General features: G+C 42.2%; 1 protein-coding gene across 1 annotated transcript in view; it reads left to right on the top strand.

The window, feature by feature from the left end:
* avpr2.L (arginine vasopressin receptor 2 (nephrogenic diabetes insipidus) L homeolog) overlaps nucleotides 1-18,565 on the top strand; it is a 39,017-nt gene extending 20,452 nt beyond the window's left edge. The window contains exons 2-3 of the mRNA XM_018241467.2: nucleotides 7,997-8,873; nucleotides 17,306-18,565. Coding sequence (XP_018096956.1) covers nucleotides 7,997-8,873; nucleotides 17,306-17,511 — 1,083 coding nt within the window. The 3' untranslated portion in view covers nucleotides 17,512-18,565. The remainder of the gene's footprint in view (nucleotides 1-7,996; nucleotides 8,874-17,305) is intronic.
* The last annotated feature ends 375 nt before the right edge of the window (nucleotides 18,566-18,940 follow it).

Here is an 18,940-nt window from a genome sequence, read left to right as displayed (position 1 = left end):
ATATGACCGGTCTAGGCTCTGGACAGAATTACAAATTTACTGGCTATATACTTGCTGGTAAATTAATACCCTGTAATACCCTGTCCATGTAAGCCCAAGTCTGCCCAATATTTATATACGTTTATTTTACTCTTCGCCGTTCCTTGCAGGAGTCACCCCACGGTCCACCCACTATGTCATTGCTCAACCCTCACACCATCACCCTGCCCGTTTACTCAAACCATTAACCCCCCACTGGTATGATCCTCTTCAGAAGGTGGAAACCCTTCTGACCCGCGTATTGTCTAGACGAGTGCTGTGCAATTGTTTTATATATCATGGTCCAATTATGTTCAGTAGAGCTCTTGAGCAGTCTGGGGGCAATAAGGGTAAGGGCACACAGGCAGATTCAGGGAGATTAGTCGCCCGGCAACAAATCTCCTCTTCTTCGGGGCGACTAATCTCTCCGAACTGCCTCCCCTGCCTTCCCGTCGGCTAAAATGAAAATCGCTGGCAGGATGGCACTCGGATCAATTCGTTTTCCGAAGTCGCCTGAAATTGTCTGACGAGGAAACTTCGGACGACTTCGAAAAACAAATTGATCTGAGTGCCATCCCGCAGGCGTCGGGCCGACTAATCTCCCCGAATCTGCCTGTTTGACCTGACCCTTAATCAGGGCTCCACAGATCAGGGATTAAAGGAGAACTAAGACCCCTTAGGTACAACAACTCCCCTCAACTCCCCCTTCCCACACAGTCTATTACGTAAAAAAAGTGCCCCTGAGATAAAAAAAGCAAATCAGCGCAGCAAAGTTTCCAGGCCCATCTTCTGTACATTACAACACTCATAGTAAGAGCTTTATTAAGGGTCAAAATGAAAATTTGGGTTCGAATTTTCAACATTTTTTTCAAAACTCTCAAATTCGAATTATCCAAACTCGATTCAAATTCGAATTTCGAGATTTATCATACTCTGGCCCTTTAAGAACTCAAATTTGACTATTTGCCACCTTAATCCAGCTGAATTACTATATAACTCAATGGGAGAGGTCCAGGGATGAATTTGGTGATGTTTGCAGCCTTCCTGACAAAAAAAAAAACTCGAATCGAGTTTTTTTTAAATTCGATTAGAGTTCTAATCGAATTTGATTCTAGTTTTCTGGTTGATTCAATTTGTCCGAGCTGAGAATATTTGATTCTATTAATACATTTCATGATTAATACATGAATTAAAAATTTGACCCTTAATAAAGCTGCCCCTTGGTGTCTCACTGCCGACATGGACCCTGCAGGCACATGCTCAGTTGGAGATAGTAAAGAATCCGCTTCAACTGCGCAAGCGCCCGCAGGATCCGTGTTGCAGAAGAGACCCAAAGATTAAATGAATGGACAGAAGATGGTACCTGGGAACTCCGCTGCACTGCTCTGTGCTTTTTAGCTGGGGTTTTAAAACTGGAATTTTTTAACGTAATAAACTATGCAGGAAGGGAGAGATGAGGGGGGCATTTGAACCTAGGGGGTTTAGTTTTCCTTTAAATGAATGTACTGAATTTGGGGCTGGTGAAGGTTTTAAGGTGTGTAAGCTCTTTTGACAAGGGAACCCCATTTCTATGCCATATTATTAGCTATTTCACTTTAGTGTCTATTCTTTCTGTACCTTTCATATGTGCATGTGAAAAGGAAGTTGTTAGCATATATTCCCAAGGCTAAGTACCCCATGCAGATATTTATCATATCAAACACAAGATGCAAGTGTTATATAACTGCTCCAATCCCCCTCCAGTGAAAACCCCTGCAACCCCCTGAAGTTCCAGATTAAAATATTCACAAACTGCCAAATCAGCTCTAGCGCTTTGCTTCTCAGAGAAAGGTCATGACAGCAAATTGGCAAAGTTATGTAAATAGTTCCATTAACCACTTCAATGAATATTTCAAGCCTCTCAGATGTCCCTATTTATAGACTAGAGTTCCAGTTTTGCCTGGATAAATCAGGGCATCTACTACAATCTCCCCATATTCCAAAGGTGTAATAAGCAAAAGGTTTGGTTTTATTTATATATATATATATATATATATATAGCCCTACTTGTGTGCACAGGATTGTACATTAAAGGAGAAAGATAGGTTAGGGCAAATGTAATCGCTTACCTGAGACCTCAAGGCCTGTGCTTCTTTACAAAAATACAGGTAGGGATTAAGATAATAATGGAATAAAAATAATAATAATACATATTAAGAGACCTTGTCCCAAAAAACGAAAGGTGGCCATAGGCGCAACGATAATATTGTACAAAACAAATATTCGTACGATATATTTGGTGTGTGTATGGTGGGAGACGAGCTGACCAGTATCGGCAAAAGACTTGGATATCGGTCGGCTCGTCGATCGGTCTTACCAGAAAATTTTGATTGGGCGCCTTTGAAGGCACCAGAACATCGGCCATTGTTAGTGCTGAATGGTCAGATACAGGTAGAATTCTATTGTTTCTAAGTGTTTATCTGACCATTCAGCTCTAAAAAGAAAGATCTTTTCCAGGAAAGATTGTAATTGTAACATCTATGGCCCCTTAAGTTATACAATAGATTCATTAATAGGGACCCATGCTGACCCATTAGGGCAGAGACACACGCTGCTATTTCAGGAGATTAGTCACCCAGCGACAAATCGCTTCTTCTCCGGGCGACTAATTTCCCCGGACTGCCTTCCCGCCTTCTAGAATGTAAATCGCCGGCGCGACGGCACTCTGATCGCTTCTGCTTTCCGAAGTCGCCAAAGTTTCCTTGCGAAGCAACTTTGGAAAACAAAGTGTTCCGAGTGCCATCCGGCTGGCGATTTACATTCTAGCCGGCGAGAAGGCAGTTCGGGGAGATGAGTCGCCTGAAGAAAAAACAATTTGTCGCTGAGCGACTAATCTCCTGAAATAGCAGCATGTGTCTCTGCCCTTAGGAGAAGACAACATCAAAAGGCTGATGCAGTCATCATCTGATGGGATTTTTGTATCCTACCTACTAGATATCCACCCATTGGCAGATAACAATTGGGCAGACTGTTGGAAACAGGCATATAAGCTGCCAATTTGGTCTGGAGGGGAAAGTTTTATAGGCCTGTTCATGGCTAGACATTCTTTGCTGGGACACTCAGTCTGCCCCTTCTGACTACACCTCCCACCATTCCCTCAAAGGCTTCCTGCACTCCGTCCTATAAAGGTAGCATTTTGACATCTCTTGATGAATTATGATAGACACCTACCCAGGAAAAACAGGTCTGGCTTATAGAAGCCTAGAAATTGCTTTTTAGAAGATGCTGGGTGTTGTGGTTGGCACCTTCCAAAGTTGGCATGCCTGGCAAAGACAGCTGTGAAAGGTGGAGATGTGAGAAGAGGCAGGGTAGGTGAGAGGAGTTGAAAGAAAAGGAGGAATGTTGTCAGGCCGATTTGAGAAGGCCTGTTCTTTAGATCTGCGCTTTTACTCTTTTTGCTTCTGCCATATACATTCTTCTTTATGCCTCTGAAGCCCACAGCAGCCGTGCAGTCATGGAATTGATTGAAGTGGGTGAGACTTTCCAGTGTCCAATAAAACCATTCTGTCTTCATGAAACTCATACTGGTCAATGGACTTGTGGGGTAATATACTTGCTCACTGGTTTCTATGGCAAGACTGTCATTAGTTATCACAGGGCCCTACTAAGTTAGTAGGGCCCTCCCAATAAGGTTACCTAAGCCTCGTGGGTCCATCCAACAAGTAGAATGGGGCCCAATGGAAAAAAAGTCTCATGCATGCATGGCTATGCCCCTGTCCCACCCCAGACATGTCCCATTATACAATAAACTGATCCATGATCCACTCTTACTAAACCTCCTCCCCATAAATCTCCCCTTTCATAAACCCTACATTTTTATACTGTACATATGGTACAATAAAACACATGGAACTAGGAAGACATGGTTCAATATAGAGACTTATAGTATAGTCTTTATGAAGCCTCCCTGTTACTGACCAACCTCCCCCCCGATCAAGGCCACAAAGAACAGAAGTTAAAGGTACATGTGTGTGTGTGGGGAGGAATGGGGAGGGTTGCAGCATTGGGGACTGCCTGGGGGTCCCTGAGGGGGGTGTGGGGGCCCCTGAGTTGGCAGCCCCAATAGGCTTTGGACCACTAGTCCGACCCTGTATATATATATTTTTTGTATTTTTAGCTGCTGATCTATGGTAATACAATTGTACCACCCCTGGAAATATTATAAGGTGTTTCGTTTGTCGTTCATTTTACACAAGGGCCTAAATAAAAAAAGACATAGAATTTGGGAGTTCTTCTAGAAAGCGCCCAGTGCTGTGTTTGTATTTACTGATTGCATAACCATTCTAATTCACCCAAGCAACCAGAACTACTTACTCTCCCCAGGTATGTTCTGTAAATGTGGGCGTACAGGAAAACTAATAGCAGCCTTGTGCGGGGAGTGGGGTGCACTAAATAGGTTTCAACATGATTTAGGGCCAAGGGTGGAATGGCATGTGGGTGCAAATCTCAGATTTTCTGTTTCTTTTTAAAGCAAAGAGTCTTTAGTATTATATCATCTGAATGCTTGTGTATTGGAGAGCTGTATATATAGGGACATTGAAAATTACTACTGAAGCCTGAAATTAACAGGCATTGCTTAGAACATAACTCTGACTCTGGCGCAATAGGGCTGCCTTTATAAATATAGAAAAATCTTCCTGCAATAGTCATTCAGTCATAGTTCTAGGAATCTAGGAAGAATATCTAGGGCATCAGATAAGGGTCAGGGCACACGCTCAGATTCGGGAGATTAGTCGCCCGGTGACAAATCTCCTCTTCTTTGGGGCAACTTATCTCCCCATACTGCCTCCCGCCTGCTAGAATGTAAATCGCTGGCGGGATGGCACTAGGAGCGCTTCGTTTTCCGAAGGTGCCTCAAAAGGAAACTTCGGGCGACTTCGGAAAACGAATCGATCTGAGTGCCCTGACCCATAAGGTGTTAAGATCCCAATTATGGAAAGATCCGTTATCTGGAAAACTATAGGTTTAACAGCACAAGTGAACCATTCATACTGCTGTGTATGGGCACGGTGCCCCATCTATACATATTAACAGCTAATGAATACACAGAGGCGATGACGCATCAAGACGGGAATCCTGATTGGCTAATTATACATCTCCTATAAATGCTGCTTCTCATTGAACAGCATCCCTGAACTATTCTCAACCATGCTATACAATTATCAATTACCGAATCCCTCCGGTGAAACTCAAACAAGATACATTTTGTACTTCTCATGCAATTAGAGATGTCATACTGATTTTTAGCGCCTCTAAATGGGAGTGGCGATTTTCAGAACATGCATTCCATTACTGGGGGCGGCATTGGCATCAGATGGTACAAAAAAGCTGAAGATATTTGAGATCCATGTATTGCTTTAGCTGTTAAAGGGGAACTCCACAGCAGGTTTGTAGGCTTAATGTTATGAACATAGGATTTTGAAATCATTTACTGCCCTACCGCACTTATCAAGTACAGCTATGCAGTCTTATATACGTTGAGCAATAATTCTAGGTATGATGGTCACTGCAAATGTCTGAAATATACAGTATAAAGGAATATAAATGAGAGCAGAGTCGCTGATTCTACATTCTCTGAGGTTTTACTCAGCAACTGCAAGCCCCAGGGGCGTAACTACTGGGGGAGCAGGGGGTGCAAATGGGCCAGGGCCCGAACCCCCGCAGGGCCCCCCTGGAAGATCGTGCGCGCTGCAGCCGGCTGGAGTCGGCTGCAGCGGCACCGAAAAAACGCACACACGAGGGTGGGGTCGGGCCCGTCTGCACGGCTCGCACCAGGGCCGCCCCCACCAAGTTACGTTACTGGCAAGCCCAGTGTCAAAACTCCCGGTGGGCCCATGTGTCCGTGGGCCCTTTTGCTTCTAAACATTTAGCCTATTTTATGGTCATTCCCTATTTCTTTATGGAAAAAGAGGCTTAATAATGGAAGAATAAAGTATAGTAAGTAGATATAAAAGACTAGGAGAATAAAGAGGTTGACTGCAGAGAAGAGGAATAATAGTTTGGAAACTGGGCACATGTTCACGGTTTACTTGTGGGCCCCTGGTATTCCAGTCCGACACTGTGCAAGTCTCCGTCTTCAACGTACTAATTAGGTCTGGTCTTGGTCTAATGGAGTCCACATAGTTTCTCTTTCCAAGTACAATGATTGTGCAGTTCTTTACTTACTTACAGTAATTCTTATAACTCATACTCATAAAGGAGCATGGCTACATTTAGTTGTTTAACTAAATTTCAACTAAACATTGCTATACAGTCTTTGGCTGTGCAGGGCTGATGTTAGGCAATGCTTATACAGTATTAACTGTTACTGCTACCATCTTACCTTCCTATCTACCTTACCCAACAGCCAAAGTTACATTTTCAGATGCTTTTATAACAAATGTTGATCGGTACTACCTCACCCTACTATACCTGCTATCCCACAGTCACCCTCCCTTCCCAGAGACTATTATCCCACTGTTACTATAGGCACCATCTCTCCCTACTATTCCTGCTATTCCTGCTATCCCACAGTCACACTCCCTTCCCAGAGACTATTATCCCACTGTTACTATAGACACCATCTCTCCCTACTATACCTGCTATCCCACAGTCACACTCCCTTCCCAGAGACTATTATCCCACTGTTACTATAGGCACCATCTCTCCCTACTATACCTGTTATCCCACAGTCACACTCCCTTCCCAGAGACTATTATCCCACTGTTACTATAGGCACCATCTCTCCCTACTATACCTGCTATCCCACAGTCATACTCCCTTCCCAGAGACTATTATCCACTGTTACTATAGGCACTATCTCTCCCTACTATACCTGCTATTCCACAGTCACACTCCCTTCCCAGAGACTATTATCCACTGTTACTATAGGAACCATCTCTCCCTACTATACCTGCTATCCCACAGGGAGTCAAAATAGGCCCTGGCATTTCAGGTACACAGAGGCACAATCATCTCACCACCAGCCCACTAAATAATGACTTTCTATGGCATCTTATGGCAGCCCCTATGGCATTTGCCAGAACTCACAGATTGCTAGTCCGGGCCTGGTCACACTCCCTTCCTAGAGACTACTATCCCACTGTTACTATAGACACCATCTCTCCCTACTATACCTGCTATCCCACAGTCACACTCCCTTCCCAGATATTATCCCTACTGCTACTATAGGAACCATCTCTCCCTACTATACCTGCTATCCCACAGTCGCAGACCCTTCCCAGAGACTATTATCCCACTGTTACTATAGGCACCATCTCGCCCTACTATAGCTGCTATCCCACAGCCACACTCCCTTCCCAGTGGCTATTATCCCACTGTTACTATAGGCACCATCTCTCCCTACTATACCTGCTATCCCACAGTCACACTCCCTTCCCAGAGACTATTATCCCACTGTTACTATAGACACCATCTCTCACTACTATACCTGCTATCCCACAGTCACACTCCCTTCCCAGATATTATCCCTACTGCTACTATAGGAACCATCTCTCCCTACTATACCTGCTATCCCACAGTCGCAGTCCCTTCCCAGAGACTATTATCCCACTGTTACTATAGGCACCATCTCGCCCTACTATAGCTGCTATCCCACAGCCACACTCCCTTCCTAGTGGCTATTATCCCACTGCTACCATCAGTTCCATCTTCCCCTCATATAGAATATTTGATATCCAACATTGTTCCTACCTAGGAGATATTACGCAACTACATCCCATCCTACTGTAACTGCTTTCCAGAGTCTAGTATAACAGTTGAAATTATAATTGCTGCTCTACTGCTCAGTAGGGCCCCACTGCAAAGCAAATGTGCCTAATTGATCCATTCCCAAGGCAGCACTGTATATGATGACCAGCATTACCTGCACTTGTGTAAATAAATCATAGTGGACACTGTTGTTTATATTATATTAATATGTTATCTGTTCTTTATACAGATGTCTGGGACACAGCCACCCTTTGAAACACCCAATATCACAGAACCAGCAGACGCGAAACGGGACCCTATTGTAGCACAATGGAACATTGCAATGCTGGCAGCAATATTTGGCTTTGCCACATTTGGAAACTGCCTGGTACTGGTCACCTTACTGAGGCGGCGAAAGCACAATGCCCTCATGCACACCTTCATGATCCATTTGTGCCTTGCGGATTTGGTGGTCTCTTTCTTTCAGGTCCTTCCACAACTTGTCTGGGACATCACTGACCGTTTTAGGGGACCAGATGTGCTCTGTAGAGGAGTTCGGTACCTTCAAGTGGTAGGCATGTTTGCTTCATCATACATGATCGTGGCCATGACATTTGACAGACACCAGGCGATCTGTCGGCCATTGATGACCTTCAAGAAAGGGTCGGCGAGATGGAATATTCCAGTGTCCTTGGCATGGTTGGCTTCTGCTGTCTTTAGTCTTCCTCAGGGATTCATTTTTTCCAAGAAAGAGGTCCACCCAGGTGTATTTGACTGCTGGGCTACATTTATAGAACCATGGGGTCTTCAAGCTTATGTTACATGGATTACATTGGCGGTCTTCATTCTGCCAGCTTTGTTTATTGCCACATGTCAAGTGCTGATCTTTAGAGAGATTCACCGTAGTGTCAATACGGGCCCAGAACATTCCCCAGGACCAAGGAGAAAAGCGAAGCTGATGGGCGGGAGAAATGGTACCCGTTCAGCATCGGACTCTGGGGTGACCAGTGCTATGGCAAAGACTGTTCGCATGACTCTTGTCATCGTGCTGGTATATGTTATATGCTGGGCCCCATTTTTTATTGCTCAGCTCTGGAACGTCTGGAATAAAGAATCAGCAGCTGGGAGTAAGTAGCTTTGTTAATATTACAATGCATTAACTATTTTTTCTGCTGAGACCTTGTTGATTTTGCCAAAGCTAGAGCCAACCTGCAACCAGTCATAGCTGTATAATGAGAAACAAAATTCATTGTAGCCTCAGTATTTTCAAATGTTCACAGTCAACTCCCAACTCCAATAGGGCAAAATAATACAAGGTTTCCACTATATATTAGAAAATAGGTTCATACAGCCAATTATGGCACAGGTATGGGACCTGTTAACCAGAATACTCAGAATCTGTGGTTTTCCAGATAACCATATTAAGGAACATTAAGGACATTGTTTTTAAAAATTTGGATTACAATGGAGTTTATGGGAAACAAACTTTCTGTAACTCAGGGCATTCTGGATAATGGGATTCTGGAAAACAGATCTCATAGCTGTACTTGTCATCTGTTCTTTTTTCCCATTTTTGGTTCCAAGTGTTGTTATACAAAAGAAGTAGAGCTTACTAGCAAAGAGTTAAGCTTTGGTTGTGGGTTTGTGACCAGTATTTTCCATTTGGGAATGATAGCAGATAGGTGTGATTCCAAGAAATGAAACCCTATCATGGGTGCCAATATTCAAATAAATATCCTACTAAACTGTCAAGAGAACTGGTTTCTCAATGCCAAAGCTTGTTCTTCATAAACTTGATAGAAGTGTTGAAAGGTATCACTCAAGGAACACCAGTTAGTAGAACAATGGCAAATTAAATGCTTGCCATTCTTGTTCCCAGGCTAAATCTAAAGGTTTTTCAATATAGGTAAAAATCCACTAATTTGGTCAGGTTGCAGAACAAGCAGATATCTGCCAATCTGGTTCATCCATTATTTAGCCATTGGGCAAATAATTGGTTTATACTGTGGGCCTATGAGGCTTAAGGTGGCCATAGACGCACAGATAATATCGTACAAAACTAGGTGCGTGTATGGTGGGACAAGAACCAACCGATATCGGCAGAAGACTTGGATATCGGTCGGCTCGTTGATCGGGCTGCACGGAAAATTTTGATCGGGTGCCTTTGAAGTCACCCAAACATCGGCCAGTGTTAGTGCCGAATTGTCAGATAAGGGTAGAATTCTATTGTTTCTACCTGTATATCTGACCATTCAGCTCTACACGTGTGCATTGAAACTAACAATCTTTCTTGGAAAGATCTTTTCCAAGAAAGATCGTAATTGTTATGTCTATGGCCACCTTTAATCTGGAGATTACTGCATGAATTGGGGCTAAAGCAGTCATTCACCAACAGGAATTTCTAACATGTCCAATAAATATCAGGCCAATTTTTAGCTAAATACTGGACAACTGACCAAACACCTATATATGCTACAAGACATACTTGGAACTGCAAACTTAAAGTTCTGATTGGGTAAAAGTTGCTCATATGCAAATTCTACATTAAATAAATAGCAATCTATATTGTACATTGTGTTGTACATTGTAGTGAACTCCAGTAGGTGGGAACTGCTGACCTCCCACTGGACCTTGGAGCTAATAACCTGAAATATTGTGGAGCAGTAGCTGGTACTGGTAGAGGTTTGGTTACTTTGCAACATTATGATGCTTTATGGTAGCTGTGGTCTTTGCACAGTCGAGATACTGTTCCATACTATATATACGTTTGCTGCAAATAGCTTATAGACTGCTGATTGCTATAGTATAGTCAGCGAAGAAACCTATTTTTGGAGCGGGTGGTGGCTGCTGGATGATTAATAATTTTAGGAGGACCCAACTAGGATGTATGAAAAGATGTTGGTGACAGCCCTTGTTACCTATGTGTATGGGCAAAACATTTATCTAACCCATGTAGGTTTACAGCAAAGATATGTAAATGCCAGGGAGGATTCTACTCTACATCTGGTGGAGGACAGTGATGGATGTTACCTTTGATATTGTCAGTGAGACTTTAGTGGCCAATTTTCATCAGAGGTTCATGACCTAGGACTTATGGTCTTCATATGGAAGTCTTTTAGCATGGGGGTTGCTTTGCCTGCATTCACAAAACTGTATGTGATAGACATTCTATTTCTGTACATTTGGACTTGCACAAAGTGCGGAGCTGCTATACTCTTCGCCTAGAGCAGGGCCCTCCAAAGGATTTGTATGGCCCTCAGTCTGCTCACAGGCTCCATAGACCACCATATGACATCATCATTTCAATTCAGTCTGGTCCTCCAACATGTGGTATGACATACAATTGGCCTACTATATGTAATAAGTTGGACAACACTGGCCTAGAGTATAGCAGCTCCCTATTTGCCAAGCATAACGAGAACCTTTGGCTGGCCAGTGCCCTTGTGGAAATAGACACAAGTTCTTGCTTTAATTATCTTGTATTTGGGGAGTTTGCATGTATTGCATTAATCTTGGCACAATACACCCACCAACGCTGGTTATGATACGTCTTCTTAGACAACCATCAAATGTAATATCCTGTCTGCTCTGCGGTAATTTTATAAAGAACATCTTCCTGCTGGGCTAGTTAGAGCTGTCATTCAGCCTACCCAGACTATTAATGGAAGTACCTGAACATCACACAAGTAGTAATACATATGTTCTCCCATGTCTACGTGGGTCTCCTCCTACACTCCAAAAACATACAAGCAAGTTCATTGGGCTCTTACGTTGCCAGAATTACTTATGAACACCTGGGGGCAAATTTTACTAAAGGGCAAATTTTCACCAGCGAAGGCTCCACCACACTTCGCCAGGCATACATTTGCTTCCACTATGCTAATTCACTAAAATGCAAAGTTGCAGCCGAAGTTTCACTAACGTTAATTCGTCAGCTTGAGCCTTTCATAGCGATCTTTCACTAGCGTTTTCTGCCTATCGAAACTCTTACGCTTAGGTCAATTTGAATAGGGCAGGTACATATAGGTCATATATACTGTATGTCTTTATTAGAGATGTTGGTGCAAATGCTTGAAGTGGCCACTTATTATCACACATGTCCAAGGAAGCAAAGTAAAGACAAAAGAGATGCTCTAATGTCCTAGACATGAGCCCAGCCTAAAACAAGTGTGGCATGCCCCTCAAATGGTAAAATATAAAAAAGTTAACACAAAAATCTTTAATAGTTAAAACTTTTAAAGACAATCCCGCTTTGAAATATTAAAAAACGCCAGTGGTTTTTTTAAGAACTTTTATGACTTTCCAGCATACAGGATATGATGTCACTGATACAAGACTGAGGAGGATGTGGCTTCATCTTATCAGTTCCTCAGGTCTAAGGTGGTGAAGGAAACTCTAGCGAAAACGGTTACGTTCTGTAAAATTCACACTTTAGTAAATTTGTGGAGTAATGATCATTTGCCTGATCGAAAATTCACCTGCCGATAGGGTTCGAAACTGCACTAGCGACGGTCTCTTTCGTTAGCGAATTGTCCTCTATGTCTGTTAGTAAATTGGCGATGCCCCTGCGGATGGGATTTCTGGCGAATTTTCACTAGCGACGGCCACCGTTTAGTAAATCTGCAGCAAGGATTTATACTGTAGGTATTACGATGCCTTATAATAAGTACTGGGAGCAGAAAACTCCCTATAATGTGGATAAAGGAAGACAAACAATTATGGGATCATGGACCCATTTTTACATAGTAAAGAAAACTGTCGAATGGGGTGGGGTCACAGTTTCTGCTCATGTGATAACCTTTTGTGCTTTGTCAACTTCCCAAAGCAGCTTGTCTCTGAGCTTTTTATATAGTAAACATTCATTAGAGCTGTTGTTCTTCAAACACAAAATAGCATGAGTTGTGGGTGGTAGAGCCGGTCGTATCAACCAATACACTAGAGTCTCAAACTGTCCCCTAAAAGCGGTAGAGGTTATCAAAAGTAGGTGGAGCTGTAGGGGTGAATTGGGAGCAGGATATTCAACTTATGAGAAACTGGGGACTAAAAACACATTAACCACTTCTATCATTCTATTTACTAGTAGGTACATGTTTCAATGTGTCATGTGACACTTTACATCACTTAGCACCGAGTATAACTAATGACATCACTAAGCACCACTTCTAAGGTTATAATTTACAGCATATTTATAGGCAGAATATGGCTAGTACATATATACATACTTATATTTTACACAAGAGCCACGAATATCCTGTAAATGATATCTTTATAAATGGTGCTCAGTGATGTCATCAGTTATAATCGATAATCAGTGATGTAATCTCTGTCACATGAACTCACTGAAACTTGTGTATTATAGTAACCAATAGTCCACCCTGTTGTAAAATATGAGCATATTAGAAGTTACCAAAGAGTTCCATAACCTTTATTAAAGCATTCTGTATTCCTCTGTAACTTATAATAACCTTATAATACACAAAAGCCATGAATATCCTGTAAATTATATCCTTATAAACGGTGAGTTCTGATGTCATCAGTTATAAACGGTGAGTTCTGATGTCATTTCTATTACATGACTCACTTAAATTTGTGTATTATAATAAATAAAGTACCCCAGTTGCAAAATATGAGGATATTAGAAGTTACCTCTGAGTTCCATGACCTGTATAAAAACGCTCGGCCTTCGGCCTCGTGTTTTTATATGGTCATGCAACTCCTCGGTAACTTATAATATCCTTATATTTTACAAGAGGGGGTACTTTATTCACTATATATATAGCGGGTACATTATTTACTCTATATTTAGACAGAGAGGGACTAGTATATATACAGGTACGGGATCCATTTTCCAGAAAGCCCCGAATTACAGAAAGGCCATCTCTCATAGATTTATAACCACATAATTCAAATTTTTAAAAATGATTTCCCTTTTCTCTGTGATAATAAAACAGTCGCTTGTACTTGATCCCAGCTAAGATATAATGAATCCTTATTGGAAGCAAAACCAGCCTATTGGGTTTATTTAATGTTTACATGATTTTATAGTAGACTTATTTGGAAAACCCCAAGCATTCTGGATAACAGGTCCCATACCTGTATTGCATAATCACTTTATATTGCCTTATTTGTCTGGATGTTTTATGTTAGTGGAAGTAGCTATGGTTTCCATGTCCGTATCCAAACACTCTCATATACCAGTGTCGGCTGAATGATCATGAAGAATGACAGAATGTCTGCTGTGCTTACCCAAAGGATAACTTTTCTACAAAGCGCCTTAGTGCACATGAAAAACACATGTTCTTCTTCCAACCATAAGTTGCCTGTCTATGTCCAGAAAGTAATAACATAACTTTAAGGTGAAGGGTCAGACGTGTAAAAAAATGCATTTAGTCTTTTAGACTGCCTCAGTCTGTTGATAGGAGCCAGGAGCTATACTTTAACAACTGATAGAGAGTCGCAGATTGGGCAACTCAGACTTCAAATTGACCTTCTATCCCCACGACTATTATAAGAGCCATTTTGTTGGCCGCACAGTCAAGAACTGTATATTACATACATTATCCCTGTTTATAGCTTATACCCTGGCAGGTTCCCCAAGTGCTGAGCCCCCCACCCTCCACCCTCCACGTCTGGACCCACGGCTAGGAATCCTCACACGTGGCACATATATCCACATACTGAGGTTTTACGTATGTTCTTGTGTCTTAATATAAACCAGGGAACATCCGGGAACATGGTAATGAGGCAGTATATTTATTCCACACGCTGTGTCTGCCTCCTACTGTTCTGCAGAATATGCCACAATGACTACATATCAAGTGAATAAGAAACTTCAAAGCTTTAATACACTTCCTAATCTGCAACATATGTTCCTGCTGTGTTTCCATATGGGTTCAAACATTGCCCTGGTCTCCTTCCAGTTTAGTTTAGCATACATGCCAGTTCCACAGGGGTATTTTGTAATACCAACCAACCAACAAATGGGGCTCGTTTACATTCAGAAAACTTACCCTAGTGTAAAGGCCCCCATACACGGGCTGATAAAAGCTGCCGACAGACTGAGCCGGCAGCTTATTGGAACATGTGTGGGGCCCTCCGATGGGCTTCCCCGATCAATATCTGTCCGAAAGTTGGGCAGATGTCAAGCACGCAGGGTAAAAATTCCCGAGATCCGACTGCCCGTAGGGCTTCCATTCTGATCCGATATTGGCCACCTCAATGTGGGCATATCGGGGAGAGATCCGCTTGTTTTGCAACATCACCAAACGAGCTGCTCTCCCTATGTATGGCCACTTTAAACCACCAATCAGATATTTGCATTCATTATTCTTACTGCAGCTGGCTGAACACAGCTTATCTGATTGGTTGTTATGGTTTACCGCCACCAATGGAAAAACATCCAATAATGGAATTGTTTCTCATCCATGATGTGTTTGGTTCTAGTTGATAAAGGTTAATAGGGATTATGCGGCTAAGGAGGCCAAAAAGCCCTATCCATGCTGGGATGTTGCCGTGCAATGTAGCAGCACCAGAACAGGTGGAGTCATGACATGGGGGACATGGTTATTGGGTCCCTCAGATGCAATTAGGTGGATTTCTGTCCTGTTTTGACAATGCTGGTAAACAACTAATGGGCCACTATACCACAAAACATTTCTTACAAGAGAATACCTATGCTATCAATTTTATGGCATTGCTCTTTACAGCCTTTGATTAAACTTTATGGTTGCTAGGGCCCCAATGAATTAAAGTGATACTCACATGTCTAAGCTGCTAGAAGAAAAAGATATCCCACCCACTACAGACTAGAAACTAGGGATGTACCGAAGTTCAGGATTCGGCCAGGATTCAGCCGCATCCTTCTGCCCGGCCGAAACAAATCCAAATCCTAATTTGGGGCTGGGAGAGAAATCACGTGACTTTTCATCACAACACAAGGAAGTAAAAATGTTTTCCCCTTCCCACCCCTAATTTGCATATGCAAATTAGGATTCGGCCAAATCTTTTGTGAAGGATTCGGAGGTTCCAAAATAGTGGATTCGCTTAGTTAGTGTTCCACAGACCTTGGTGCAAAGTTTGTACCAGAGCCTCCCCTTAATTGAGGAAAATCCTGATGAGGAGATCAACCCCCTTTAGTACTTACAACACCGAGCAGGAACTACAGATAGCATGGAGATTTACCAGATGTGAAGTGCAATTAAACACATCTTCTACACAATATCTCAAGAGTGGAATAAAACAGGAGGATCTGTCCCATTGTATTAATAATAACACATGCAGAATATTCACATCCTAAACTGCCAGTGGGAAATCACATCTATATACCATTTGTGATACAGGCTCTGGCAACAGCTGGGCACCACAGTCTAGCCATTAGTGCTTGAGTACATTGAATAATAGAAAGGCAATGTTCTCAATGTCTAGCAGGCAATGCGTAATTAAGAACCATGTTCTTGTGCCATTAGCAAATACAGTCTATACAGAGCAATGTCCTTGGATGCTCCTGAGCTTCTTTGCAGAAACTATATGTGTATCTGTCGGGGCTGTGAGAACATTCAGTTGTAGGGCTAATGTCACGTATATAAGATATGACATGAAGGAACACAGGAGCCTTAGACATATTTCTGGGACATGGCAAATTTCCCAGCTGGATGACAAGACAAGGACCTAGAGACAAATGCATTTCTTCTTAATATGCTGTATGAATATTAATGCTCTAGTAAAGACAGTTTTCCATCCAGCCATAGGAACACCCAGAGTGGCTGTCTCAATCTAAGGAGAAGATGTAAAGGACAAGGAATACAACAACCTTGGTGTATGACACTGGTATATACCATAGTACCACCACTGAAACTCCAAGTACTGTACCTTCCAAGTTATTCCTTAGAGCAGTGGTTCCCAAACTTTGAGGCTTGCCCACCCTAGGGGGCTCGGAGCAGTGATAGGTAGGACTCAGCCTGATGGCCAGTTAGGGTGAGAATTGGGGAGAAAGATCATTTGGTCTCCTAAATATACTTGCAAGCCCAGTTTGACGGCCAGTTTTGGTGAGATATGGGGTAGATATGTATTTGCTGTCCTAGATATTCATGGAACTAAATTATTAGGATTGATACACTTATATTTTCCTATGTGTACTCATTTCATGAGTTATGAATGTCACTGTTGCTACTTGCACTGTAGGGTTCTGCGAGGTCCATACATTACACGTGACCTCTTATAAAAGGGGTTACTGACAGTTGCTATATATATCATCTCATTATGCAATGGTAATGTTCTTGAAGCTGCATTGTAGCAGAACCTGCTGTGAAGCTCTCATAATGTTCTGGAGATGGCAACATATATAAGTGCTGCAGAATAATAGCATATAATAGCACAGGCTGTGAATTTTGAAATTCTGAAAAGTTTCAATATTCTTATTGGCTGTTGGTTTGGCCTGCTGAATTCTCTGTGGTTGTATTTAGTGCTGGTTACACTAAGCAAAAACGTGATTACAACAAGCATTCTCGCCCCCAATAACAAAATGATAATAATGATGGATTCATTCTTTTTTCTTCTTCAGGTTCTGCCATCAAAGTCTTGATGATCCTTTCCAGTTTGAATAGCTGCACCAACCCTTGGATCTACACCATCTTCAGCAGCAGCGTGTCCAAGGACGTGAAAGAGATTCTGTGCTGTGGCTGTCAGACACACCAACCCAAGAACTCTTTGCCAGAGGATTCCTGTTTTACAGGTTCTTCCACCATGCCCAAGGAGTGTATGTACTGATCAAGCTGTGAATAAAACCTCAATATGGATCTGCTGTGAAGCCTACTGAAAATTCCACAATGTGATGGGTGGAGAATCCTTTACTGAATAAGAAGGTTGAGGAACACTTGTACTTACATAACTGATATCAAGGAGCAATCTTTTCTTATTTTCCAGATCTGGTGCCATCACACTTTTTAGGCCTTTCATGTTGTTGGGACTTGTTTCTTTGTTTATGGAGGAGATGCAAGCCAACCAGGAACTACATAATAGTACACTGTGTACAATACACTTTGAAGGATTTTGTAGTACATACCTTTGAATACCAATGCTTACAGACCTAGGTCATGTGGACTTTTCCATCAAAATGACCTTTGGTGATAAATGGACTCAAGTCGAGTCATTATCTTAGCAACTCCATATTCATATTCATGTTTCCTATAATGCAACGGGGACTTAAGAAAAGGTGCAAGGAATTTCGACATGTCATCAATGATAGAGGAACTGCAATTGATCTGATCTCAGGAATTACCCTCTTCTCCCTTACATATAATATATTCTTTCCCTCTAGGGCAGTGATCCCCACCCAGTGGCTCGGAAACAACACGATGCGCTCCGACTCATTGGGCATTGCTACCAGTGGCCTCAAAGCCGGTGCTTATTTTTTAATTCCTGGTGTGAAGGCAAGCTTTAGTTGGATGAAAAAACATGTTTACTGCCAAACAGAAACTCCTGTAGGCTGCCAGTCCATGTGGGGCTAAAAATAGCCAGACGTAGTTTATATTTGTCCACAGGGAGGCTCTTCATGCTTGTGCTGCTCTCCAACTATTTTTACATTTGAATGTAATGGGTAAAATAAGTTGGGGACCCCTACTTTAGGGAAGTCTGTGCATTCTGGGGGTCTGTGGAAGACAATTCAACAAGTTTGCTTGTGCAGGGGCTGGCCTCATACACACCATCACTCCTAAGGACACCTTGCTTCTCAACAAGACATAGCCATTTAGGGGCAGACTTATTAAGGTTCAAGTTGTGTTTTCCACAAAAAATGTGAGTTTTCAAGGCTATTTTGGAGTCAAAAATCGATTTTTCGGGTTAAAAAAACTCAAAATTTTGGAGATTTATTATAATCGACCCTGGAAATAACCTTAATCCGAAAATACACCCTCTAAGGTCATGTAGGAGTCAATGGTAGAGGTCCCTTGAACCATTTAAAGATGTTATTAGTCTTCATGATGTTCGAGGGTTTCGCTTGAAAACTTGAGTGTTTTTTTCGCTGAAAACTCGATCAATTGGAGTTTTCGGGTCGTTAACCCCATACTTGCTGATTCCAGTTTTTTCCATTCCCGTTTTTTCTTAAATTAGAAACCATTCGAGTTGTGAGTTCGTTCGTGTTCATTCGAGGTCTAAAAATCTTTAAAATTCAACTTTTGATAAATAACCCCTTTAATGT

This window comes from Xenopus laevis, chromosome 8L (assembly GCF_017654675.1).
Source record: "Xenopus laevis strain J_2021 chromosome 8L, Xenopus_laevis_v10.1, whole genome shotgun sequence".
Lineage (NCBI taxonomy): Eukaryota > Metazoa > Chordata > Amphibia > Anura > Pipidae > Xenopus > Xenopus laevis.
Note: the sequence above shows the minus strand (reverse complement) of the source record. Positions and strands in the feature narration are given on the sequence as shown.